At 42.1% G+C, this 27,585-nt stretch overlaps 2 protein-coding genes across 2 annotated transcripts in view; one reads left to right on the top strand and one right to left on the bottom strand.

Annotated features, from left to right (window-relative positions):
* Nucleotides 1-1,033: 1,033 nt before the first annotated feature.
* NOPCHAP1 (NOP protein chaperone 1) lies at nt 1,034-6,738 on the top strand. Its single transcript, XM_080811400.1, has 4 exons — nt 1,034-1,205; nt 2,853-2,939; nt 4,635-4,771; nt 6,473-6,738. The coding sequence occupies exons 1-4, from the start codon at nt 1,091-1,093 to the stop codon at nt 6,686-6,688; spliced, it is 555 nt and encodes a 184-aa protein (XP_080667526.1). The 5' UTR covers nt 1,034-1,090; the 3' UTR covers nt 6,689-6,738.
* A 7,815-nt stretch (nt 6,739-14,553) lies between these two features.
* Nucleotides 14,554-27,585, bottom strand: part of ALDH1L2 (aldehyde dehydrogenase 1 family member L2) — a gene marked incomplete at its 5' end in the record, with an annotated part of 55,553 nt that continues 42,521 nt past the window's right edge. Inside the window, 6 exons of the mRNA XM_080810197.1 lie at nt 14,554-16,340; nt 18,381-18,580; nt 21,008-21,113; nt 22,856-23,021; nt 24,824-24,922; nt 26,134-26,233. Of these exons, the coding sequence (XP_080666323.1) occupies nt 16,285-16,340; nt 18,381-18,580; nt 21,008-21,113; nt 22,856-23,021; nt 24,824-24,922; nt 26,134-26,233 (727 nt within the window). The 3' untranslated portion in view covers nt 14,554-16,284. The remainder of the gene's footprint in view (nt 16,341-18,380; nt 18,581-21,007; nt 21,114-22,855; nt 23,022-24,823; nt 24,923-26,133; nt 26,234-27,585) is intronic.

The following is a 27,585-nucleotide window of genomic DNA, read 5'->3' as shown; positions in this document are numbered from 1 at the left end:
CATAATTTAAAAAAAAAAATCTAACCAGTCAATTATTTTTAAAAAGATTAAAAGTGAGAAAAACTATGTTTTACATTTATTTTCATATTTTATAAAATTGCTTTTCTGGTTAACAATGTCACTTCTAGAGGGGAGACTGAATTCTGCCAGTGCATCTTCTATTCTATCTTGGCTAAGTATGAATGTCTTAATTTCTAAGTTATTGTTACAAATAGCTCCATTAGTTTTGTACCTATGGAGTGCTTCTGATCTCGTTAACAATTCACAACAGAGATTTGAAGACATTTCTAAAGGCTACAATCCTACTGTACAGGGGTGATCCATCAATCAGTGAAACAATTCACAATTATTCATTTGTTCAACTTTTCTGTTCAGTTAATAGTTAAACACGGATTAATCATTAAAGATGTGCCTGACTCTAAGTGAGGCACAAGAAAAATAAGGTGCTGTCCTTTCCCTGAAGGATCTCCAGAGTAGGTTTTAAATAGAGTGAAATCGGCTTCTAACATGCATTGATCATATCTTCCTCCTCAATGCCTACTGTCATTTCTCCCCTAATTCTTTGTGCCCTCTTTTTTATAACGTGGTTGAAATACAGTGGCAAGTCGTTATTACGATAACAATAAGGGAGGGTTGCTCGATGGATAGTTTCAGCTTTGCAAGGTGAAAAAATTCTAGAGTTCTGGTACATAACAATGTAAATGAAGTTAACACTCTGAACTGTACACTTGAAAATGGTTAAGATGGTAGATTTTACATTGTGTATTTTTTTAAAACATCCTAAAAATTAAAAAAAAAAACATTTAAATGAGGAGGAAGGGAGCCCCAGGGTGCACTGTTCTCGGAACTGTTTGGCCAAAATTGAGTTTTGTCTGCTCTTTCATCCAGCGACAGGACCCGAAGCCCCAACCTTCCTTTTCCCACCACAGGAATGGCCTCCCGGCGCCGCCAGGTGTCGCCATGGCCGCGGCCGCCCTCGCCCCGCCCACCGCCAAGTTTCGTCCAATCGCGGCCCTGGCCCCGCCCCCTGGCCGAACCTCTTTCCTGCATCCGGGCCTGGGCCGGCTGGCTCTCAAGTCTAGCGAGGGGCATGGAGGTCCGCGGCGAGCCCCAGTCAGGCGCGAGCTGTTCGTCGTCCCCCCGGGACTGCTCAGCAGTCTCGGTGTCCAAGGAGCTGCTGACAGCCGGGAGCGGCGGCCGCGGAGGTGACGGGCGGGTGGCCGCGGCGTGGGGTGTGCACGTGCGGCAGGGGGCGTGTGGCCGGGGCAGCGGCGGGGACCGGTCCGAGGCTCCGTGTCCAGGCCCAGCACGGCCAAGAGGACGCCCAGGGTGGCCGCGGGTCTCGGCGAGACCGCCGCGGCGGGGGTGGGGCTCGGGGGCCTCGGGGCGGGCACCCGGCCTCGGGCCCGGGATGGTTCTATTCCGCACGATAGTGGGCGCCCACTCCGTGAAGTGCAGCAGCAGGACACCTCCCCCAAGGGCAGGGCCTGGGGAGGGCCTTAGGTCGACTGCCGGGGTCCGGCTTCGGGCTGGTGGGGGGAGGAGGTCACTATTATGGATTAATCCCCCACCCCTACCTTTCAGTGCTCACTGGACCGCCCCTTAGTGCCTTGCCTCTCTCTTGTAGAGGGACACTTGGGTCTAGGAAACCCACATAGGATTTCAGACACTGTAGTAGGGAGTTAAAAAGCATCGATTCGAATCCCAACTCCACAACTGATTAGCTGCGGAACTACAGCAGAGTTGTTTACATTCTCAACGCTCAGTTTTCACATTTGGAAAATGGAGGCAGTAGTACCTGTTGATTTTTTTTTATTTTTTTCTTTTGAGGAGAAGGAAAATGTGCTTAAGGTCTTGGGCATGTTCTTGGTGAATATTAGCTTGAAGAGGACGCTCTGTGAGAACCCAGAGCTTCCGGAAGAGTTATAACAACAGCCAGAGCTTATGTAGTGCCTACTGGAACCCAGGATTTAATTAACTCATTTAATCCTCACAAAAACGCTGTGCAGAAGGTTCTGTTATCTCTGATTTGTAGGTGAGGAAACTGAGTCACAGTGTATCATACAGATAACTTGCTGGAGGTCATGTGGCTGAAAAGTCACAAAATTGGGAATCAAACATAACCCGTTGGATTCTTTATGCTAATCCATTTGCTAGACCTAAAGTACTAATTAAGGAATATTTGTGGGGTGAATAGGGTTTTTGTACTTGAGAGAAGAGGTTTTCCAGGCGTTGGAAACAGGGTGATCAAAGCTTTGAGTTTGAAAGACAAGTCCTGTCCTCTGGGCTCGGATGGGCTGAAGAGTTTGTTGATTTGAGGAGTAGTGAGTGGTGGGGCTGAAAAGGTGCGTGGGAGTGGGGGACGGACAGAACTTCTCCAGAGAGCTTCTTTGTCAGGTTGGACATCCTTAAGTGAAGGTCCACTAACAGGACAGGTACGCTTTATAAACAAACGAGTGCTCCAAGAGGGTGAGTAATTTGCCCAATATAATGAAGCGAGTAACCTTTTCTGGCTTCACTTAACCCTCATTGTACTCTGTGCTGCTTCTTCTGTCACTTCGTTGCAGGAACTCATTTGTCCCTGGGGGGTTTCTCATCCAAGAGGGTGCAGGTTAGTTCCTTACTACTCCTCAGCACTGGTGGCACATACAGATGTATGAGACAGGCCTAAGGAAGGGGAGGTGGGTGGGCATAAAGAAGTAAAATGTTGTCGTGGGACTTGGAGAGCCTCTTTTTCTACAGATGCTTGGGGGAACGTGGAACGTTCAAGACTTGAGAGCAGTCATAGGAAGTTTGCTGACGGGCCCCCATTTCTTCATGCTGTAGTAAACTAAGTGTGTGTGTGCTTTCAGGTATATGGGACAGGTTACTCATCAGCCCCAAGCCTAACTGCAGAAAAAAGTCTGCTCTTCAGACAGTTCGGATAGAACGGAGTCCCTGTAAGTATTTTTCCCTTTCTCCACTCCCCTCCTCTCTCAAGAACCTTCTCTGATGTTCAGTTGTGCCCAATTAAGCAGTAGAGACCCACAGTGAACCGCAGTCCGGCCGGAGCTGTTCATTGCTCCCCCTGGGACCGCTCAGGGGTGTCAGTGTCTTAGGAGCTGCTGACAGCGTTTTCATTCTGTGGGGTTCCTTCTGAGTCTTTCTTAGATCTTTCATTTCTTTCCTTATTGTGATTGCCGTTGTGTGGGGCTTGTATTCTAGGACCTCACTGCATTCTTCCAGCAGTCCTATTTTATCATGAAAGGCCATTTCTTGACCTTTACCACCTTTTTCTTTTCTTCTTCTGTACTCTGGACAGTTCAGACACGTACTATGTGGCTGTGTCAGACTTAACAAGTCTTGAGAACTCATGACGTGCACAGTTATTTGCTGGGCCTCTTTTGAGAGCTGAAGAAATTAGACTTACATTGTTTATTGATTCCCCTATACTTAGCATAGTATAGTCCTCACTCCTGTTTTTACAGATGAGTACATTGAGGTTTTGAATGGTTAAATTAAATTTATTATTTAGGACACCTGTGGTTGCAAATGACTAAAATCCAGCTCCGATTGCCTTAAGCCAAAAAATAAATTATGTTGGCCAATTTTATTGAGGAGGGGGGAGGCGTGGTGACTCCAGGTGTATCTGCATCCAGGTGCTTGGGGTCCTAGAGGTCTGCTGCTCCGTATCTCTTAGCTCTCCTTCTAGGTGTTAGCTAAATCTAGAGTGGGCTCTTCTCACCGTGTGGCAGGTTGGCCGGTTTATCAGCAGCTCAGCCAGTTATTTCCTCACTCAGAAGGCAGGGATCTCTTTTTCACAGTTCCAGCCAGAGTCCCGGGGTGATCTCTTACTGGCCTGACCAGATCACAGTTCATTGAATATGTCACTGACCCAAATCATGTTGACCAAGGTTATGGAACATACAGACGTGAGAAGGGCAAGGCACAAGAGTGACTAAGAGTGACAGAGCTTAATAGGAAAGGCAGGGTTATGTTATCAGAAGAAAGGGGAATAGATACTGGGCAGGTAAAAACACCCACCACTTAGGTAACTTGCCTAAGGTAAATCAGGGAGTAGTAAGAGGTAGAACTGGGGTTCTGTTAATAATCTTGTCAGCCTGACCCCAAAGCCTCTGAGCCTGATGCAGCTAACTATTAAGTCATACATTCCCCTTATTCAGTTACTATTGGTTGGATGCCAGCCGTCTAGGAATGTACAGTTCAGAGGATATATGAAAACACAAACAAACATTGAGAAGTATTCACTAACTTATATAGTCCTCTTTAAGGACTCAGAAGAGGGTGGAGGTTTTTAAAATGGAAGACATTTGCAAGATTTTTTTTTTTTTTATAACTTCTGTTACTATTATTACTGTTGAATTCAGGAGTGTTTTACAATAAATTCTGGATTTTAAAAGTTGAAGTTTTGGGATGCCTGGGTGGCTCAGTCAGTTAAGCGGCTGCCTTCAGCTCAGGTCATGATCCCAGGGTCCTGGGATTGAGTCCCACATCGGGCTCTCTCTGCCTGCCTCTCTGTCTACTTGTACTCTTTCTCTCTCTGTCAAATAAATAAATAAAATCTTAAAAAAAAAAAGTTGAAGTTTGGCCAAAGAGTCACATAAATATTGATAAACTATATTTTCTCTCCTTAGTGTTGGACCAAGTACAGACCTTTCTACCACAGATGGCTCAGGCAAATGAAAAGCTAAGAGAAGAAATGGCAGCTGCACCACCTGGTCGTTTCAATATTGAAGATATTGATGGGGCTCTTGGAAAAGTTATACAAATGGTAATGATGCTTTGTTTTCATTTCATAAAGTAAAATTACCAGTATGCCGCATCATCTATAAAGGAGAGGACTTTTCCCGTTTTAATTCAAGTGTTATTTTCCTTCTTGCGGACTCAGCAGTTGAGCCCAATATTGCATGGGAACGTGGTCATTTCATGATTAGGGATCTTACAGATCAGTAAGCTTCTTTGAATGGAGTTTAGGAAGTTAGCTGTAGAGAAGAGGAGGGCTTTTTCGAGTCAAATATTACATTTGTTAAATTGAAGCATTAATTTACTAAGTGTCCCAAGTGGATTTTTTTTTCCTAAAAGAAGGCCTGAAAAACGTAATCATAACCTGATTCATTAAATATGTAAAAATAAATGATGCATTTAACAGACCGATAACCTAAGCTACATGATAAATCTTCTCCTTATGGCCTCATATCTTCTTTCTACAGTGGAGTTCCCTTTATAACACTTGTGTCTAGACTGAGCTGACACCATTGTGGATAGTAATCTCATTATTGGCAGCTCTGGGCAGTTCTTTCTCTAGAATATGTCCCCGATCCAGCCACTCTGCACGACGTCCCCGGCTGCCACCCTTGGTCCATGTCATCATGGTCTTCCCTGTGGACTCCTGCAAGTGATTCCTCAGCAGACTCTCCGGCTTCTGCCTTTTCTTTCCTAGAATCTGTTCTTCACACTGTGTGTGGTCCACATTCCCATCACATTTCTGATGAATTTGGACCGGTGTGATCCTGCCTCCAGCTCTCCATCTAACTTACCTCCCATCGTGCCCCCTCTTTCCTCCAGTCCCATTCAGTCTCCTTGCTCCAGGTTTTTCCCCGTCTTTGTACAGGCTCCTCTGAGATTTCTGCATCGTCACTCCCTCCATCTCTCATCACTAGTCACCTCAGCAAGAGGCTTCCCCGATGTCCCTGTTAGAAGCTTTTCCTATCCTTCTTTACTTTTCTTCATTTTCACAGCCCTACACTATGCCTTGTATGTAGTTGATCATTGTGTTTCCTTCCCAACTAGAACAGAGGTCAGCAAGTATTTTGTGTATGGGGCCAGCTAGTAAATACTTCAGGTTTGTGGACACTACTGTCTCTGTTATGACTGCTTATTTCTGCCATTTTAGCATGAAAGCAGCTGTAGATAATATGTATGAATAGGCAGGTTTTATCAACTTCTTTATGGACACTGAAATTTGAATATTATATAATTCTCATGTTTCGTGAAATATTACCCTTTTGATTTTTTTCTTCTACTACTTAAAAATTTAAAAAAACATTCTTAGCTCAGGAGCTAAACAGAAACAGGTAGCGGGCTGGGTTTGGCCTTCAAGGTGTAGTTTGCCAATCCCTCTCAAAAATGTAAGTTCCAGAAAGGCAAAGATTTTGTTGCTGTTCTTGTGGAGTTTCTAGGACCTAGTGTGGTGCCTGGTTCATGTTAGTGTTTGTTAATATTTGTTGGATGCATATTGTTGAACTTGTTCAGGATATATAGAATCGGGTTTTGGGGGACTTCTTGTACCTGTAAATCATCATGGTGGACTATGGCAAGTGAAAGGAAAAGAGTACCATATTGTCTTAAAAACATTTCTTGTCCTGTGTGCTTCAGGATTTGTGTTCAGTGTTGTTGGTTCTTCCCAAGGGTGTTATTACAACTTTCTAGGGATCTGCCCTGAAATGAATTTCTCACGTGGTGCTTTTGGCAGGACGTGGCCTTGTTTGAGATGAACCAAGCTGATTCAAGAGAAGAGGACGGTTCAGAAGAGAGTTCACAAGACAGTTCGGAGGACAGCTCAGAATCTGAGGGGGAAGATGACGGCACTTCTGAAGTCACCATAGATAACATTAAGCTTCCTCATTCAGAAGGTGGAAAAGGCAAGATCGAGGTTTTGGACAGTCCTGCCAGTAAAAAAAAGAAATAGTAAAATAAATGATCTCCGGAACAGGTGACACATGCCTGCTAATTCTGCAGAAAAAGAGTATGGCTTGCTGGTTATTTCGCATTTCAGGTATCTGTGGTGCTTTTATGTATTTTTAGATGTATTTTGTTTCTCAGAGAAACAAAAGTACCTTTTAAAGAGCTGGACTAGGTCGCATTTGGGGATCCTCTAAGAGCAGACTGTCTTTGACCTCATGCTAAAGAGATTTCACTTAGAAAGCTTAAGTTTATGTATGGTAACAAGTGAATTTGTTGGCATCTTCTTACACATAGACTTCAGAAATAGCACACTTATTTTATTTTTTTAAAGATTTTATTTATTTATTGGACAGACAGAGATCACAAGTAGGTAGAGAGGCAGGCAGAGAGAGAGGAGGAAGCAGGCTCCCCGCTGAGCAGAGAGCCCGATGCGGGGCTCCATCCCAGGACCCTGAGATCATGACCCGAGCCGAAGGCAGCGACTTAACCCACTGAGCCACCCAGGCGCCCCAGAAATAGCACACTTATTTTAAAGTAAAAATACAAATCATCTGTTTGTTTTAAATTTATTCTCTCGAATAAAACAATCTGGGGTTGTTGGGTTTTTTTTTTTTAGGTCATTAGAAAGTCACGTTTGTTAACATCACAGTGGATTCAATGGGGGAGAATTTTTTTACAAAGGAAAGAATAACTTATATTCAGCTGCCCTCAGGCGTAGCTACTTTCATTAAAAGAAGAGGAAGAAAGTCCTTTGCAGTTTGAGCTGGAAATCTGGTACTCTGTGGTTTCATCAGCTCTGGGGACTCTGCAGCCAGCCGCTGTGCATATAGAAATCACGGGTTGGAAAAATTCATGGGTTTTTTGTTTTTGTTTTTCCTTTTCTTTCATAAGGCAGATTTTTTGTTTCAGCCATTAAAACTATTGTACAACAGTTGCCCACAGTTTGAAACCTATCAAATGTAGAAAATAAGGGACATCACAGAAAAAATAGGGTGTGGTACAAAACAAATGTAACCACTCTTTTTCCCTTTTAAGGGCCAAATGATCCTCTGCTGGAGTCATCTGTTTGCCTCATTCTTGACCTTATTAAATTTGTTTCAGATCTCATCTGCCAAGGGACTGGCTTTGCTCAGGATATAGGCCTGAGAATTTAAAAGATCATCTCCAAATGGGTTGAGCTGGGGGCTCTCTTTTAACCCTTCTTCCCCCACTCCTCACATTGGCTCAAGACATCTTGTAAATACTCTGAAGATAATTCTCAAGTTTCTTTCTGGTATTTCCCATTGGAAATTGGAACCAGCTCTTCTGGGCTGTGCCTCGCTAAACGTACGAAGAAATGAACAGAGCTGGAAATGAGACTCCTCAGCTAGAAAGGTTATTGTGCTATATTTAGTAGCACCGAACATAGCTGGGATGAATTATTGGTGTAAATAGTTAAAGATCCCCTCCTACCAGCTAATATCTTTTGCTACATTGGGGGAAGAGTTGCATTTGTCTGGTTCATGACTTAGCATGGCGGATGGTACCGAGTAGGCACAGGAAAATGTTATTAAACGACTTAATGGATATAATGAGGGTAAATAGGAAATTTCAAGCCATGGTAGGCTGCTCCAGGCGGGGAGTATGAAGGTGTAACTTCACAGGAAATACACATCCCCGTGGAAATAATCTGAATGATCGGTGAGAGACCAGTCAGTCTAGAAGTATATATACTAGTGTGTAGAATTTTAATAGTTCCCTTCTGCTGTGGCTAGCTCATGTGCTGCAGTGAGCCTCCCTGTACAGTAAAGGAAGTCAACTAAATTCAGGTCCTTTGGACATTCTTACGACAGTAGAAAAAAGAAAAACATGAAAACAATTTATGATAAGGATGTCATTTTAAGTGTAAAATGGATGAATTATTCAGTGTACAATGTCAGAACTGGCTATTTCAAGCAAAATTAGATCTTAGCCTCATGTGCTAAGATAAATTTTGTGTGGATTAAAGACTTAAATATAAAGAAAAAGATCATAAGAGTTTCATACTAAAATATGGGTGAATGTCTAATAGCAAAATTGGGGAAAAGTTTTTTTTTTTTTTCAGGAAGTAGGAGTCAAAAAGGTTGTTTTTTTTTTTAATTTTTAAACCAGAATGGCAAAGTCTGAAATCACAAAGGAAAAGAGCAGAAAAAGAGCAGAAAAGAGCAGAAAACTCATCTGTATAAATATTCAAAACTAAGTGCATAGCAAATAAATTTTAAAGGCAAGGGACAAATTGGGAAAAATATTTGCAACATAAGATTGAGTATCAATATATGAAGGGCTCTTATAGATTACAAAAAGGACTAATATCTTAGTAATGAAAAGGCTATAAGACAAAGAATTCACAGAAAAAAAAGTTTAACCCCACGTATCAAAAAAAAAAAAAGTGCAGATGAAAGTAAGATTGTATTCTTGAATTAGCAGATTGGCAGATGAAAGCATGGCCAGTAGTTGCCAAGCCCTTCCTGTGTCACCCATTATGTCAGTGTCTAACATTTTGAGTCACCACCACTCAGTCATACATAAAAATGTATTGAGTTGCACATTTAACATTTGTGCACTTTGCCATCGCACCTTAATTAGAAAGATGTTTTGCTTGTTAGCATCTGGCCCTTCAGGCTGCTGGAAAGTAAATTACCATTGTGCTTTGGTTAGTCTGACCCGTGCTTTCTCTGCCTGGTGCTGGGGTGTGAGATGGGGCAGCCCCTTGGACAGCGGTTCTGTTCCTGCTAAGGTTGATGAGGGGTACCATGCTCACGGGGGTCCCATCCTTCTGAGGCTCTATGAGAGTTATAAATCTGAAAATCTGGTGTAATGGTGTTTGAAGCAAAAACTTTATTCTGAATGAATCTCCTGTCCATTCCCATAACATTTTAATTGTGCATTAAATATGGCAATTGTTTAAAAAAAAAACAACTCTGCCTTACAAAGTAGCTTGTATTATTGTATCTGTATCCCCTAGTCTGGTAGGAAAGGCAAGGGGAGAGGCTGAGTCTTATTTTCACTTGTATTTTCCTCAGTGCCTAGAAGAGGGCCTTTCCTTTGGTTGAAATGTACGATAAATGTTCATGAAACTACTCTTTTTTTAATCAGTAAAGTAATTCATTTTATTTTATTATTTTTTAAAAGATTTTTATCTATTTATATATTTGACAGAGATCACAAGTAGGCAGAGAGGCAGGCAGAGAGAGAGGGGGGAAGCTTGCTCCCTGCTGAGCAGAGAGCCCGATACGGGGCTCGATCCCAGGACCCTGGGATCATGACCTGAGCCGAAGGCAGAGACTTTAACCCACTGAGCCACCCAGGCGCCCCAAAGTAATTCATTTTAAATGTCAGTGATTCTCAATCCTGAAGAAATAAGATGGGGTAATTATGATTAGTAGACTTCCAAAGAGTTGAATGCTGGGATCTTTGTGGTTGACTCCCCACCGCCTCGTCACGGGAAACCTGCCAGTGACTGGAGTGGGAGTGAGCACGTGACACCAACTTTCTCAGTGAGACGTAAGCAAAGCCTCGTTCGTAGACTCTGGGAAAGGAAAGGATTCTTCCTTTCTAGAAAGGAGGCACAGAAGAGGTGATTCCTTTCTTCTTTTAGAAGAAAGGATTGAATATTTCATGACTGGATAGGATTCCCGGGAGTCCTGTCTAGTGGTTGTAAATGGAGCCAACTCTTGAGTCTGTGCCCCTAGGACCCAAAAGTAAAGCAGGGGTCACCATGAAGTCACTGCATAAAGAAGCAGATGGAATCAGTGGACTGTTCTGTGATGCAGTAAGTGTCCTAATTGTTTTAAAAAACAACAAAATAAAAAACCGCCACCTTATGAGAAAATTTTGCTTAAATTGACTTCACAGATGAGAAAAGTGGCCTGGGGCGGCTAAGTACCTTACCTCACAACAGGTAAGTGGTGGAACCAGGTGTCGCCCAGCCAGTCACAGCCAGCCACTGTGGGCCCACCGGTTGCTCTGCCAGCAGCCCGGACCCCAAAGCTGTCTGGACCAGACCTCGGCCTGGCTGTTTATCTCAGTTTCCCCACCTGCAAAATGGGGGTAACCATCTCCCTCATGGGGTTTTGGTAAGAAACGGATGAGTTGAAACACAGCACGTGTTTAGAACAGCGCTCAGTAAGTGTGAGGTATCATGATGCTACAGGAATAATGCGCCGGGGTGGCAAGAATTTTGGGGGAAACTTAGGAAGATTATAGGTTCTAGGAATTTCTCCTAGTTAACAGCTTTGTCCACAGATTTCTATATAAGATTTATTGCCAAGTTTAAAATAGCAGAAACCAACTATGTCCGGCATGTGTGTAAACACGCACCAACAGAGAACAAGTTAGCCACTGAACATGAAGAAGTATGTTTATTGACACAGAAAGATGCTTGTATATTGTTAATTCCAACAAGCAGGTAACAAAGCTAATGTACAGTATTCTAGTAATTCTGTAAAATACACATTCATAGGAAAAGTCTGGAACAGTCTCGAATGTCTGGTTCTTTCTGTGTGGAGAGTTTATAGCTGAATCTTACCTTCCGGTTTTATGTGTTTTCACATAATTAGGTCTTATTGAACCATTTTAAAAATCCACTTGGGTATTATTTGCGTAACCACGGTGATAATCACTGCATCCACCAAGTCTCATATCCGAGAATCTCCTCTGGCCCAGTTCCTCTCTACAGTCTTACTTTCCTGGAGGGCAGGTATGGGGGAACCGTTCGGCTTCTCACCCTGTCTCTAGCCATTTGCACAACAGCTTCTGAAGACAATGACAGATGTTCAGTGTGTCCTGCTGCTCACCACGCAGGCCCTGAGTTAGGCACCGGCAGTAAAAGGCCACCAGCTTGGTTAAGATCACCAGCTTCTCTGCCAAGGGTGCCTCTTCTGCCACTTAACAGCTGTATGATTTGGGCAGGTTGCTTAACCTCTTTGTTTGAAAGCAAGTATTTCTTGAGCTCCTTGTACGTATTAGGCATTGCAGATGCAGCACTGAACAAAAGAAGCACCTGTATATTCTGATGGGGAGAGACGGACAATAAATAAATAAGCCAGATTGTGATAAATGCTATGAAAGTAATGCAGGATAAGAATAAATAATAGGGCAGATGAGGTATGAATGTGGGGACTAGAAAATCCATCTCTACTGAGATGAGACTGGGGGGAGACATGAAGGGAGTGAGGCAGCCAACCAGGAGGTTGTATGTAGGAATAGAGTTGCAGGCAAAAGTGTGCTGACACTGACTTGCTCGTATTCTGATTGCACGCATCTCCACAGTTCACAGTCAGCCTTGATGGGGGCATTTATACACAGAAGTGAGCAACTGCTCCAAGAATTGTTACCCCCAGAGAACCATTTGGTAAATATTTACCAGCACACCACTGAGAAGAGGAACAGTAAATGCAAAAGCCCTGAGGTGAGAGTTTGCTTGGCTGAGGAACATCTAGGAAGGCTAGGCAGAACAAGAGGGAAATTCATAGGAGATAGAGTCAGAGGTAGCCAGGAGCAAGATCGATAGGACTTTATAGACCCCAGTAAGTACACTAGACCTTACTCTGATCTGATTGGGGGCCATTGGAAGGTTTGAGCCAAAGGAGTGACAGCATCTGACTCAAACTTTGAATAGATCCACACAGGGAGGAACCAGGAAGACAGGCTGGGAGACCCGGGCGTAATTGGGATCAGCTATAAGGTTGGCTCCATAGCCGGGGAGCTAGTAAGAAGAGCCCCACAACTTACTCATTTTTCTCAGATGTGTAGACATTTACAAAGTGCTTAGTAGAGTATCTAGCACACAGGAGGCCCTCAGTACATGACAGCTGTGGTTACTATTGTCCAAAAAAAGGCTGATCCTGGAGGAGGAGAAGGGGTGTTCCTATCTGGTTAGGAAGGCAGATAATTTCAGCACCAAATGGTAAACACTGTTCCCGACAAGTGAGAGCATGGAAGGGAGACCCTCAAACCGAGCTGGCGGTAGGAAGCCACAAAGGGTATGTGAGCCAAAGGTGACTGCTTTAGGAGAAGGCAAGCAGAAGAGGATTAGAAGGGCCTTAGAACCACTTGGGAGTGTCCACACTTCCCCATGCAGGGGACAGTCAGATCACAGCTTTATTCTTTAGCCAAATCATCTGGGATCTGAAAGCACAGTAATAATCTTTAAAAAAATTTTTTTAAGTATTCTCTACACCCAACATGGGGCTCGAACTCAGGACCCCAAGATCAAGAGTTGCACGCTCCACCACCTGAGCCAGCCAGCCGGAAAAGTGATCACCTAATTATTCCCGGTGTTAATTAAATCACCCGGTAGGCTGTGGGTCATTATGTTCCACTTCAAATTCACCGGTCATTTTGTGAATTCCGTGGAGCCTTGGATTCGGATCAGCACTCAGATACAAAGACTCAAGCCAGTAGGAACTTTAGAACTTACTATGGAAGAAGTGTAAGGGCCTACTTAGCCAGAGGGAGCCATTTTGTTGTTTATGCAGTAAACTTGGATTGACCCTGCCCCCCCCCCCCCCGCAAAAGGAACTTACTTAGAAACAAGTCTGGGAAACCAGTAAAATATGACTGACCAGCCCCTGATAACAGAGCCCATATACCAGGACATGTCAGGTCAGGGGGAGGTAACAGGGCCCAGAATACAAGGATGAGTCAAGCCAGGTGGAGACATCCAATCAGGAAAGCACCTCCCTGACCACCCAAGAACATGGGCCCTGCCTTTTGGGCGCCTTTTGGGCACCAATTCTGACCAGAGTGATAGGCTAGTTCAAATAGCTACTAGGGGTGAATTGTAATTCAGTTGGCCACCTGTGTGTGGCCAGGCTCAACCACATTACCTTTACTCTATAAAAGTTAGTCTGTGAGGCTCGGAGGGGTCGCCTCTTTGCAAGAGATGGCCCTGGCCGGTCAGTTTGATTCTCGATGCTTGGCGTGAAATAAAGCTTTGCTTGACCTCTGCTTTGTATCAGTCTCGCTCCTTTGACCATGGACCCAACAAAAGGAGTTGTTCATCTCCAAGCATCGGCTTTAGGAGATCTGCAAATCCCTTGAAGACACTTGCAGAATTAGGTATGTGTGTGGGAATTCGGGTAGAAACGGCACAGAGGGGCTCCACAGCTTTTAGCAGATTCTCAAAGAGGTGTATGGTCAAAGACGATGAAAAACACTGCTACTGAGATACATAGTAGGGGATAAAATTAGTCCAGAGGAAATGGACATGGTTTTGTTTGCCATTTTATCTATCATTAAAATATTTGGGGGCACCTGGGTGGCTCAGTTGGTTAAGCGTTTGCCTTCAGCTCAGGTCATGATCTCAAGGTCCTGGGATCAAGCCCCACATCAGGAGGGCAGGGAGCCTGCTTCTCCCTCTCTTTCTGCCTTTCCCCCTGCTTGTGCGCTTTCTCTCTCTCTGTCAAATGAAGAAATGAAATCTTAAAAAAATATATTTCATAAAGTGATATTTTAGTTCACATGAAATCAGTTAAAATGCTGCATTTAAAAGTGGTTCCTTTATAATAAGGCCTTTGTCATTTAATTCATATATGAACCATCAATTTGGACTCAGAATATTCATTCCAATTTAGAATTTCATCTTTGCCTAGCTCCTAAAAAATGCTTACAGGTCAAATATGCTCTATTGATCATGCCGGGATCACACCTGGTATTCTTCCCTTTGGATGTTTTCTGCCTCTGATTTGGTTATTGTTTGTTAATTAGTTCCCCACATTCCCTTTACGATAAGCTGCTGGAGACTTGAGCCAAAGTACCAAGTGTTCCCTAAGGGCTTCTTCAAAGTCAGAGATAGGAATGTTTACTGAATTTTACCTTTTTTTTTTCTTCAATTTTATTTATTTATTTGAGAGAGAAAGAGAGAGAGAGAGATTACAAGTAGGCAGAGAGGCAGGCAGAGGGTGGGGGAAGCAGGCTCCCAGCTGAGCAGAGAGCCTGATGCGGGGCTCGATCCCAGCACCCTGATATCATGACCTGAGCCAAAGGCAGAGGCTTAACCCACTGAGCCACCCAGACGCCCCATCAAATTTTACTTTAAAAGAGGAATAATAGAAGTTCATGGCTCAGACCATCCTCCAGTGTCCCTGGCATTCAGGAACTCACCTTCTCACCACATGTGGGTGGTGGTAATTTACTCACCTAACTGTTTTTGTCTGACAACAGCCAATTTTGTGAGTCCTGCATGGACTGTACTAATTCCCATTCCTTGGGTGCGGACTATGGTCTACACAGCTTGCCAGGTGCGTTATGCACATCAACCCACTGAATCCTTCCAACACCTAATGAGACAGGGACTTTATCCCCATTTATAGATACCAAGACTCTGAGATAGTAGGAACTAACTTGCCCAAGATCACCCAACCAGTGGTCACACAGCAGATCCAGTAGGTAGAAAAGTGGAAAACGAGATGTTTAATGAAGAACAAATGAGCTGTGGAAAGAAAAGCAGTGCTTTTCCTCGTACCATTGCCATTTTTCATTATATGGCATTTTCCAGTGCTGCTGCATCGAGCACCGTGTCAGAAGAACGGAGTATAGAAATCAATGACTCCTGAAAAGGACTGTAGGGAAATTAGGTAATCTAGTTAAGTTTATCTCAATATATTTTTAAAATAGTGATGGGGAAACAAAGTTAATTTTTTTCTTGAGTACCATGAACATAGCACAATACAAGTTACTTATATTATTGTGTTGACTCCTCAAAATAAAGCTCCAGAGGAAGACATTATTATCCCCATTTCACAGATGAGGAAACGGAGGCTGGGGGAAGTTGAGGACTCTTCCCTAAGTCACATGGCAAGATGGTATGATATGAACCAAGACCTCCAAACAATAGCCTCCAAAGGCTATTGACACTCTATCATACTGTAAAATTAACTTTTAAAAAGCTATTTATTAGAATTTAAGCTATGTGGGGCCAGAGATGATGTCATTAAATTCTGTCTACTCCTCAGAACATTACAGAGTACCCCATACCTAGTAAGTACTGAAGCACCGCTTGGGGTTGGTTGTCTGTCACAGTGGGTTGAAAAATAGAACATCAAAAGGCACAAAGATGTATCTTATTTCCAAATATGAAAAAAAAAAAAAAAGGAATTGACTTCACATCCTTTACAGGATATACTATTCCTTGAGAGCAAAATTATGGAAAATCTTTTTAATAGCCCCATAGGTATAGTTCAGAGGTTAAAACCTGCATGTATGATGCAAAGTTTCCCCCAAATGCACCTTGTGTGTTATAACTGCCCAAAATTGACATTTTCCAAGATGAACAACAATGGTTAGATGAGTCTGGGTGGGGAGGAAAAGCCACCTGGCGGTTTAGAAACACGTGGGACAGACAACAGAGTCAAACCCCAACAACGACAAATTGGTTTCAGATATAAAAGGTGTATCAGAAAATATTCAGGCACAGGTGTAAATGCTTGGACGTGTGGCCTTGACCCTCTTTACGGTCCTTGGGTGCGTGTTTCGGATCGTGGCCGGTACCTCTTCCCTCAGCACACCCGGGCTTCCGAAGCACGTGGAGGGATCAGGAGGGGGTGTGCTCCGCCGAGGGCTCCCGGTGATGGCTCCGCTCTAGTACTCCAGCGTCACCGTCTTGGTTTTGAGGTATTCGTTTAGAGCTTCCTCCCCTGGGGAAGAGAAAAGCAGGTCATGGGCAAGGGGGTGTGATGTCACCAGACTTCGGACACAGATGTAGGTGCGTCGGTCACTAAGCGACTAGAACGTGGCCGAAGCCAGGGCTTCCCAAACTGTAAAGTTCATGTGAGTCACCTTGGGAAGCGGCAGATTCTGATTAAATCCAGCGAAGGCCCCAAGATTCTGCACTTGTGCCCATCCCCCGATGATGCTGTGCTCGTGGTCCACTCTGAGGAGTAAGTAAGGCCTTAGACCACTGATCAGGTCTTCGGAGGAACAGTGCTGACTTGGTCAGTCCCCACCAGAAAACTTGCTCCCTTATTTCCCTGCCTGATGACCAACTCCTCATCTCTATCCTTTCCCCATTTAGGCTGAATGGAAGTGACCAACACACTGTCCTTCGGATTATATTAAAAGAAGCAGAATTGAGCAGAAGAAAGACAGTTTGAGATCCTTTGGTATAATGTTATTTAAAGATAATACAGTTTTCCTGATTTATATAGTATAGAGTATAGCCAGGCTAGAAAATCAGTAGGTTTGCCTTTCTGTTTCTGTTCTACTTCGAGCTCATACAAATCATTGATTTCTGGGACGCCTGGGTGGCTTAGTTGTTAAGAGTCTGCTCAGGTCATGATCCCAGGGTTCTGGGATCGAGCCCCACATAGGGCTCCTCATTTGGTGGGAAGCCTTCTTCTCCCTCTCTCATTCCCCCTGCTTGTGTTCCTGCTCTCTCGCTCTCTCTGTCAAGTAAATAAATCTTTTTTTAAAAAAATCATTGATTTCTATGGCAGTGAAAGGGTGTGAATAGCACAGAGACAAGTAATGAACATATGATCTTGGAAGCTGAGCTAAAACAAGGGTTCTTAACCTTAATGAAGGATGGCCTTGGGAAGCTTTTAAAACTCCTGATCCCAGGTCACACCCTGGACCAACTGAATCAGTATCTTTGTATTTTTTAAAGTTCCCAGGTGACTCCAATGTGTGGCTAAGGCTGGGGACCCCTGGGCTTAGGGAGTTTAAAATTGGGAAAGAAAGAAACTATTTGGGTAAATTCTATTATTTTATAATAAACACCATTTACCTTCAACTCAATGGAATTTAAAATGAGAGCTACTTTTATTGTGGCAAATATATTACCATAAGTCACCAGGAAAGAGAAAATGTAAAAATACCCCATATTAACCAAACTTATATTAGTGGACTAATAAATCAGTCAATTACAAACATTTCCATTTTTGAAACAACATACCAGACTGTGGGGAGTCGGAACATGGGCTTGGCGGCCAGTCTGCCTGGCTTGGAATTCTCTTTCCAAACAGTGGCTGGCTGTGTAACTTCGGGCAAGTTACTCAACCTCTCTGAGCCCCAGTTTCCCCATTTATTAAATAAGGATAATAATAACACTTCCCTTCCCAGGGCTATTGTGAGGATTGCTTGTGCTATTACAGGTAAAGCAGTTAGCAGAAGATCTGGTCCATACTTAGTGTTCAAAGTAAATTGTTACTTGAAATGTGATGGGGTCATTGCCCACAAAGAATTATCTTTTGGACTTTCTGCAACTCTAAATCCCAAACTTCCAGATACCCTTGCCAATTGTAGTATTGATTGTGAAAGACTGTCAGGCAGCTTATAACAGGATTTCTTCTTGGAACTAGCTGCGTATTGCCCTCCTCTCAATTCCCTTTGTTGGTTTCACTTAGTCCCACAAGAGCTAAACGAAGGGCATGCTGAATGTCAGTTAAGAAAACCGAGCATACTTTAGCTAAGACATATTGCCAGTGTTTCTTTTTCCTTTCAGCATTAACCTAGTTCTTTGAAAAACACTTTTCCACGCCATTTGGGTACTTTTCTGTATCTACATTACCTAAAAATGTTCAACATTAAAACACAGTTAATACCCATATAAACTCAGATCCGACTCCCGTTCAGGAGTCTTGTCTTCAAAACAAGACAAGAGTGTTGCAGGAAACATCAAACAGACTGCCCTGTGACAGGCACACAAAGGGAACATGGAGGAGAAAAGCAGAGCATACCTAAGTCTTTCCCAAAGCCAGACTGTTTCACTCCTCCGAAAGGGGCTGCCACATCCGTCTTGTTGTACGTGTTAACAAAAACAGTTCCCGCTTCTAGTTTTTCACTCACATACATGGCTTTACTTATGTCTCTTGTAAAAACCCCTGAGGCAAGACCGTACTCTGTATTGTTCGCTCGCTGCAACACTCCATCGATGTCCCTACAAGATATTTTTAGGAAGAGAAAACTTCACTGAATGCAAACAAGTCACTCGCATTTTATGTTCTAACATCTCCCCCCGGAATGCTAGAAACAGAAAAATGCTACTGCTAACTCGCTTAAATATTTATGAATTAAATATTCCAGGCTTACACCAAAAGAAACTCCCAATGAGCCCCTATAGCTCTAGTATTATATTTTTCATGTATATCATGCAATACCTTTTAAAATCTGATCTGAAGTCATCTTTTCCATTTTCTTCTTGGTTCTCCTTTATGACTTCTCACCTCCTCCCCTCTGCCTTGAGTCCCACTTCTAGTTGTAGTCTCAGAGCACCCCTTCTTCCCCTCCGTCCCTCCAGATTTTGCACACAGTTCCAGGCCCATTCATTCAGTCCCTTGCCCCTTGCCCTGACGCCTTCTCAGCTCCCACCAGTGCCATAGGAGAGGCAGTAGGATATAGTGGCTCAGTGAGAGGGCTCTGCCGCCCGGCTGCCTGGGTGACCAGGGGCAAATAGCTTCATCTCTACCTGCCTTTGTTTATTGCAAAACATAGCAGTAATAAGAAAAGGACCTTTCTTGTTGTCATGAGAATTAAATGAGCTAATAGTGCCTGGAACACAGTATAATGCTCAATAAAAGTCAACCATAATCAGTATTTTGCTTTAACTCTGTGTATTTGTGGTAGGGCCCCGAGGGCAGGGGTGATCTCTTCTTTATACCATGGTGTTAGATCATCCTGTGAGAGTGAATTCAATTGATACAATTCAATAAAAGGAAATACAAATTATCCCTTCAATCATGATTTCCCTGCCTTTTGACTCCATATGTGTGCACTCGTGAGTAAGTGGAGACGTGACCCCGCTCATCTCTTGGTTGGGTCTGGTTCCAATGTGTCTGTCATGGTATGAGTATCTCATCTTTATGAGTGTCAATCTAATGTTTAAAACCGCATGAATGTTCTACAGCATGGCTGGTGAACACAAGCCAAGCATTTCGTCTGGCGCTCTGGCAAAGAAAAAGGATCTGTCCCCAGATGGGAGGAAAAATTAATCCGAGAGACAGACAGTGCAGGCTTCAACGTGGTGGCCTCTGAAGGGATTTTCCAAGTAGACTATACATAATTTGAAGCTCATACAGGAAATTTGGAACTGAACCTAGAGTGAATTGAGGCTCTGCTAAAACTCTCACGCTTCTTGATGCATTGCACATCGTAGGGACCCAAATATTTATTGACTATTGGAAAGATGCCTTCATGTCATTACTTGTTGGGGACTATTGAGATGACACAGCTTTCCAGAACACCTTGCCTACTTCTAGGAGATGCAGGAGAATAACGAGCATAGCAATGGCTATAGAACTATTAAGAGACACAACTTATGTAATTCTTAGAATGACACCAAATGATAGAGGCTATTAATCATCAAACTTCTCAAATAAAGAAACCAAGTGTCAGGTTGGCCCACAGAGGTAGTCAGGTGCAGTGGCAGAGTGCTGGGCAGACTCTACCCACCGTGGCTGCCTTTGGCCTTCTGTGGTTAATTGCCCATCTCCTTGTCTGTCTCCCCCATTAGCTGGTAAACTCCTCAAAGTTATCTCAGTTGATATCCCCCAAATGTGCCTTCTAAAATCTGCATGTTTAACACAAAGACTATCCTATGGGGAGACATTTTTGGAAAAGAAGATTAGTGGGACATCCCTGGATCAGTGTGTCAAAAGTTTGGTCACTATAGCTTAGTGTCCCCAAATATGTCCTACAATAAATATGCCTATCAAAGATGAAGAAGTCCTCTGAACTCTGTGTTCTGGTTTTTTCCACCTTCTCATTGGTTGAAGGATAATTCAAGCCAGAATTCTGAGGAATTTTGCCCAGCATACCATGTCTATTGTACTAAGTATTCTCATATGAGCTCAGGTACCATATGCCTCTCTCTGACATGCTAAACACTTTGGAAAGTTTCCTGCACTATAATGGACCATCACTGATAGTTGATTATATGGTGATTGTGGACATTTAATAAAAAGTTGAGTTTTAGGTCTTGGGGGCATAATCCCTACGAAGGCAACACTCTTTCCTTGGGAAAATCACATTTCACAGATGTTGCCTTCCCTAGGAATGTAAATGTAAAAACTAGTTCTGTTATTCTCAGTTATTTATCTGGTTTGAGAGACATTTCAAGTATTGGTTATACAAAAACTAAATTTAGTCAGCTAAAATTCCATACTGTTAGCCATTGATTTCAGCTAAGAAGCGAGAATATATAACAATTTACATTGGTTAGCCTTCTCTTCTAATTATTTAAGTCAATTATTGTTATATAATTGAGCATTAGATGTTCACTGATTTCATGGTCTGTATATAGGACAATGACAGAAGAAAAAAACACTTATCTAGTTTAAACCTGTTAAATTGTGCCTGAAGAACATACCCATTCTGGAATTTAGAAATGACCATAATAGGCCCAAATGATTCCTCTTTGGCAAGATACATGTGGTCTTCCACATCTGTGAAAACAGTTGGTTCCATAAAAAAGCCTATTTGAAGAATAGAAAAGATCATCAATTATAGGGTAATTAATTTTTAATTAATAGTTCTCTCATTTAATTACTTCGTAATTTTTTTTTCCCTTCCCTTCTGGGTCAATAAAACCAAGCAAACTTTCCTTTTCCTATTTGGTATTAGCATTCCTAGGTTCTTGGGGTTTTTTTTAGCTATTTATTACAAAAATTTCAAACACAGGTCAAAGTACAGAAAGTAGTATCATGAATCGTAAAATAAATATCTACTCATATTTTGCTACATTTGAGTCATTCATTTTCCTTGCTGAAATAATTGAAAGCCAATTCCAGAGTTTATAACTTTCACCTCCATGTACTTCAGGACAAATCTATAAAAAAAATAAGGCATTTTCTTGCCTACCACAATGTTATCACATCTAACAAAATGAGTGCTAATTCCTTCTTCATGATTTATATTTCCACTTCTTTCTCGAAAGTATCTTTTCTCAATTGCTTTGGTTGATTCAGGCTTCCAATAAATTCTACACATTGCATCCATACCTGTTAGATCTCTTAAGTGTTCTTTCATCTAGAACATTTCACCCCTCATTTTTCATGCCACTGACTTTTTTAACAGAATGAGTCAGTCGTCCTGCAGAGTATGTTGCGTTTAGATTTGTGTTTGCTTTCTTGGGATGACATTTAATATGTTCCTCTATTCCCTTTATGTCTCGTGATTGGGAAGTTCGACCTTAAGACACAATTGGATTCAGGTTAAACATTTTTGGCGAGAACACTTGCAGGGGTGATGCTGCGTGGTACACGCTGCCTCCCTCGGGGGACGCATCATACCCTGCTGTCCTGCTCTTGCTCTTGCTTCAGCTGACCAGTGTGGTTCCAGGTGGCGACAACTTTACCTCTTCGTTGTAAAACTGTGTTTTCCTCCTTGAGACCGGCAAGCGATCTTGGCAGAGAAACTTTGGTACCTTGTACATTCTCAGGTCCCCATCAACCTCTCTCCTGATTGCTGTGGCCCTCCCTTGATGATAACTGCCTGAACCAACCATTTCATTCAATTAGAGGTACAGAGTGATGATTTTTCTATTCCATCATTTTTTTCTAACACTAATTAGCAGAAATTCTTCTGTTAAAAAACAGTTTCCTTTAACAGCTCTGTAGCTTACCCAGAAATTCAGTTCATACAAGAAACACAGGTACATGTTAAAGTTTCCCCTTCTAATTATCAATTTTCAGAGTACGGTGCTGCAGCACAATTCCCCTACAAAGGTGAAGAATGGGGTTTTGAAGTTGTTGTCTTTCTCTCCTCTGGGGTATCATGACATGGAGCCATTCACATATTTCTGTAACAGATACGGCTTTAGACAATAGGAACAAATCCTTCCCAGGCTATCCTGGCTGAGATTAAATCTCACAGGTCCAGGAGTCAAGGTCGCCAGCATCAGAATGACACAGTTGTCCATCACACCTGCTTACTGGACCGCCAAGGGTCTGTCGTGTCCATTTGGTGATTTGATTTGCACAGCCTTGTAAAGCAGGGGCGCACATCTCATCCCGTGTTACAAAGGAGGAAACTGAGGCTCAGAAAAATCGTCATGTCCAAGGTACCCAGTATATAAGTGGCCAAGTAGAATCCAAAAAAGAATTCTTGTGATCATAACATAAATGCTAGTCTTTTGAGGCAAGATGAAGTTGCAGTGAAAATCGTTACCATCCGCTCCACCTTCAGAAACCAGTGCCTGGCTTGGAGATGATCTTACCTGGCCTGTGTACTTGTCTTCCCCCGTACACCAAGGTGGCCCCCTCTTTCACGCCAGCTTCACAGTATTGCAGAAGTTTCTCCAGATGGGCCTGATGGTTTTGGGGCCCGTGATCGGTAGATCTGTCAAGTGGATCACCAATTTTCATCTTTTTAATTTCTTCCACCTGTTTGTCACCCAGTTCACAAAACACAATTGTCAGTTAATAATAGTAATAGATACCCTTGGCTAGCTTCTACCATGCGGTGGGTGTCATACTAAGCTGTCAAAGGATGTGTTGTCTTTTAGTCTTCACAGAAGCACTGGAGGTGGATATTTATTATTTCCATCTTACAGGTGGAGAAACTGAGGCTTAGACAGGTTCACTGACTTAACACACACAACCACTAAAGACAGTAGAGTCTTCCTGACTGAGTTCTAACAGACTGTAGACTACGGATGTTACATTCAAATTATCCTGAGTGTTAACCCATTAAAATAGCAAACCTGAGGTTCTGGAAGATTTGTTAATACAGCACCCTTGTACTCTTCAGGGCAGAAGAATTTCTAAAATGGCCACATGGTTATCTTCTTTTCTCTCCCCATATGTAGCAACCTGCTCTTGTGAAATGTTCATGGCATAGCCTCGCCAGTGGAAGTGCTAGAATGTTTCGATCTTTATTGTGCAGTGTTCATCCCTGACATCTCTCCGTGGTTGTCCCTGTGCCCCTCACTTATCTTAATCTACCTGTGCATTTTCTAATGTTAAGTCCAACTCTAATAAGAAGAAAGAATGAGAGTTACCACAACCCAGCAGGGCCATGAATTTGAATTTGGGCGGGGCAAGAATTCCCCCAGTAAATGCTCAAGACAGAGCTGCTGAATGAGTGAATGAATGCCAATTGCACGTGTGCAAAACATGTTTACTGATGGACTGATAAGGTCGGCTCTTGACATTTCAGGTCTCAGCATTTGAAATGTCCACACACTGAAGTCGTGAGAGCCCTGTAACGTGTATTTCACTGAGCACAAAATTGAATTAGAGGGATGTTCTGGAGGGAGACACCGCCCACCATCTGCCCCTCCGTATGTCTTCTGTGTTTTCCGTTCTCACAAAGAGAGAATGTCTTTGCTTCTTGGCATTGGGAGGGGGAACTGACTCTGAAAAAAAGAAGCTGGGTGCTGGTTTTTTGAACATAAACAAATTCATGATTACTGTTACCATAATAATGACATAGTTAAATATAGCTTAGTTTATATTAGCCACAGAATTTATCTTAATAGTTATATAAATGGCTTTTGGTCTCATGTTTATAGAATCATGACCAATCTAAAAAAAAAAAAAGAATCAGGACCAATCTATAGAGGGTATGTACGGATGCGTGTGTATGTATATTATCTATCTATGTATCTATCTGTATAATGTTAGCGGAGGAAATGATATTCTGTCATAGTAACTATGTACTGAGGATGTGCAAGGATCTAGTGGTATATCTCTCTTAGTCAATTTAGGAATTTACAAAAATCTAGGAGTATATCTCCCATAAGTATCAAGGATAAAATTTACTAAAAACGCAGAGCAAGGTATAGGTAATAAAAGCTCTTAAGGTTTTTTTGTTTTGTTTTGTTTGTAGAGACCTATATCTTTTTACTATGAAAAATTATGAATACCTATAAAAGTAGATGATATAGTGAAACGCCATGTACTCATCACCCAGCTCAACAACTACCACTCATGGCCAATTTACTCCCCCGCTTACTTCCTCCCCTCCTGGGTTATTTTGAAGCAAAGCCTAGACATCATATAATTTCTTCTGTAACTATGTCAGAAAGTAGCTTTAAAAGATAAGGACTATGTTGTTTAAAATATATCTATATACCACAGTACTAATATCACACCTAGAAATTCATCAATAATGCCAGAAATCCTTTTCAGGTAAAAACAGTTTCTGTACAACTCCTAGAGCCAATGTAAAGATGATGTCTTACCACTCTTGTCACAAATTCATCGTGGATGGATTCTTCCACAAACAACCGCCCGGCGGCAATGCAATTCTCTCCTTTGTTGAAAAATACTGCCCCCATGCCCTTCAGCAGCAGAAGAGAAAATATTAATTAGATTTAGATTAATTAGCAGCAGAAGAGAAAATATTAATTAGATTTAGATTAATTAGAATTAGATGTTTTTGGAAGACAGCAGACAAACAGAGAAATCATAGAAAGAGGCAATGCCATGGCCTATAGCTAGTGAGGAGAACTGCTTAGAGACACTTAGAGTTTTGACTTAGCATATTTTTAGGGATTTTGTTTCTCCTTTACCCTTTTTGGTCCAGGAGCACTTAAAAAAAAGTGGTTGATCATAAGGACACACCACTGAGGACAAATTTTGTGTTGTAAGAAAATCTGCATTGTTCTATACATTTAAATGTAATATATGTATACCAAATTTTGCTTTTAAAATCTTGACATCAGTTTGTATAAATTATGAATGTTTAGAAAGAGTCTCCTGACCCTCAAGTTTCAAAAACACCTTAATGGTCCAAATTGTAAAGATACTCTTTTTAAAATTAAGTGCTTTGGGCAGTCCCAAATTTAAGCATCAAGAGAACAGTTTCTATTTATGACCAAACAAAATCAAATCTCACATTGAGATTTTTTGTTCTTGAAGATTTTATTTATGGGGCACCTGGGTGGCTCAGTGGGTTAAGCCTCTGCCTTTGGCTCAGGTCATGATTCCAGGGTCCTGGAATCAAGCCCCACATCAAGCTCCCTGCTCAGCAGGGGGCTTGCTTCCCCCCACCCCCTCTGCCTGCTTCTCAGCCTATTTGTGATGTCTCTCTCTCTATCAAATAAATAAATAAAATCATTTTTAAAGGTTTTGTTTTGTTTTGTTTGTATAAAATCTTTTATCCAAAGATTTTGTATAAAATCTTTTATCTTTTAAATCTTATAAAATCTTTTTATCTTATAAAATCGTTTATCTTTTATAAAAAGATTTTGCATAAACTCTTTTTTTAAAAGATTTTATTTATTTGACAGAGAGAGAGAGAATGAGATCACAAGTAAGCAGAGTAGCAGGCAGAGAGAGAGGGGGAAGCAGGCTCCCTGTTGAGCAGAGAGCCCGATGCGATGCAGGGGGCTCAATCCCAGGACCCTAAGATCATGACCTGAGCTGAAGGCAGAGGCTTAACCCACTGGGCCACCCAGGCGCTCCATCATGTTGAGATTTCTGATAAAAAGGGAGATGAGACACGTTTTAGCAGTAGGCATCTATTTGATGGGATCTGACCCCCTCTTACCATTCTCACGGCCTTGTCAAGCTCACAGTCATTGAATATTATAAGTGGGGATTTGCCACCAAGTTCAAGGGAAACTTTCTTCAAGTTGCTCACAGCACAGCTAGAAAAAAATAAATGGGAAATGAGCATCCTCTGTCTCACCTTTTTAGCTACAAATTACCACTGAGCATGCAAAACACAACTGAACATCAGAAATATTAAGAAACGTATTCAAAGACAAAACAGCAGTGGTAGAATGGTGAGAGCTGCTGAAGCTTGGTGATGAGCACATGGGAATTCATGACACTATTCTGTGTGCTTGGTATGTATTAGAAATTTTCCATAATAAAATTTTTTTTCTTTTTAATTCTGTGGACAAATAAATAGAGATCCTCATAGGTAAATTCAGATTCTTGAGGTGTAAGAATTTTGGTTACATAAGGCCTGGCAAGGAATTTAACCTCCAACCAGATTCCTGGAGCATTGGGGAAACAAAATATCAATTTTTAGAAGCATCTTATTTATTTCCCCCTACTCGCAAAAGCATTGATACTGAAAACATTAAAAAATACCCCCAAAAATTCAGAAAGAAGAAAGAAAAATCACAAAATTCTATCCATGTTTCAATGTCCGTGTTTTTGTTTTTGTTTTTGTTTTTTTACCATTTCAACATGCTTATTTCTGATCTGTGTCCAATCATGGACTTTGCCTTATTTAACATGGTTGGGGTCACCCAATATATAAAATTGTGTGCCTTATTTTTCTTTCTATTTACCTTTTAACAACATTTTTCAGTGTTACTACAAATTCTCCATGACCATGGGGCACCTGGGTGGCTCAGTGGGTTAAGCCTCTGCCTTCGGCTCACGTCATGATCCCAGGGTCCTGGGGATCGAGCCCCGCATCGGGCTCTCTGCTCTGCAGGGAGCCTGCTTTCTCCTCTCTCTCTGCCTGCCTCTCTGCCTACTTGTGATCTGTCAAATAAATAAGTAAAATCTTTAAAAAAAAAAATTCTCCATGGCCATGACTACACAGCCCTCCACTACACTGGCAGGCTTTAACCACTGCCTTATTTTGGACATTTAGAGTGTCAGCAATTAAAAAAAAAAAAAAGAATGTTACTGCTTTTTAGGAATTCATTTTATAAATAATTCATATTTGTCATTTATATCTTGGTTTCTTACTTATGCTCCAAAACCATTCTGGGCCACAGCTTTAGTACAGAAAATTTTTATGTGCTGCATTGTCATAGCTACCAGTGGGGTAGAATTCCAATACAGCTCTGGTTTTTACTGATTATGGGCTTTATGCTTTGGAAATATTCTATTATATGACAATAGTTCAACACCCAGCAGTGATAAGTAGATTTCTCTTCTAAATCAGATGTGGGTTTTCTCCCTCCAAACACACTCTGTATAAGAAAGCAAAAAACACAACGAAAACTGAGGTTACTAGGATCTGCAGCAAATCAGC

Source organism: Martes martes (assembly GCF_963455335.1).
Source record: "Martes martes genome assembly, chromosome: 8".
Classification (NCBI taxonomy): domain Eukaryota; kingdom Metazoa; phylum Chordata; class Mammalia; order Carnivora; family Mustelidae; genus Martes; species Martes martes.
The sequence above is the reverse complement of the archived record's forward strand: the minus strand, read 5'-3'. Positions and strand labels throughout refer to the sequence as shown.

Bases quoted from the DNA above. Each gene is read 5' to 3' on its own strand.
- NOPCHAP1 (XM_080811400.1), top strand. From the start codon at position 1,091: ATGGAGGTCCGCGGCGAGCCCCAGTCAGGCGCGAGCTGTTCGTCGTCC. The intron at 1,206-2,852 runs GTGACGGGCGGG...GTGTGCTTTCAG, and splicing joins CGGGAGCGGCGGCCGCGGAG to GTATATGGGACAGGTTACTC. The intron at 2,940-4,634 runs GTAAGTATTTTT...TTCTCTCCTTAG, and splicing joins TCGGATAGAACGGAGTCCCT to TGTTGGACCAAGTACAGACC.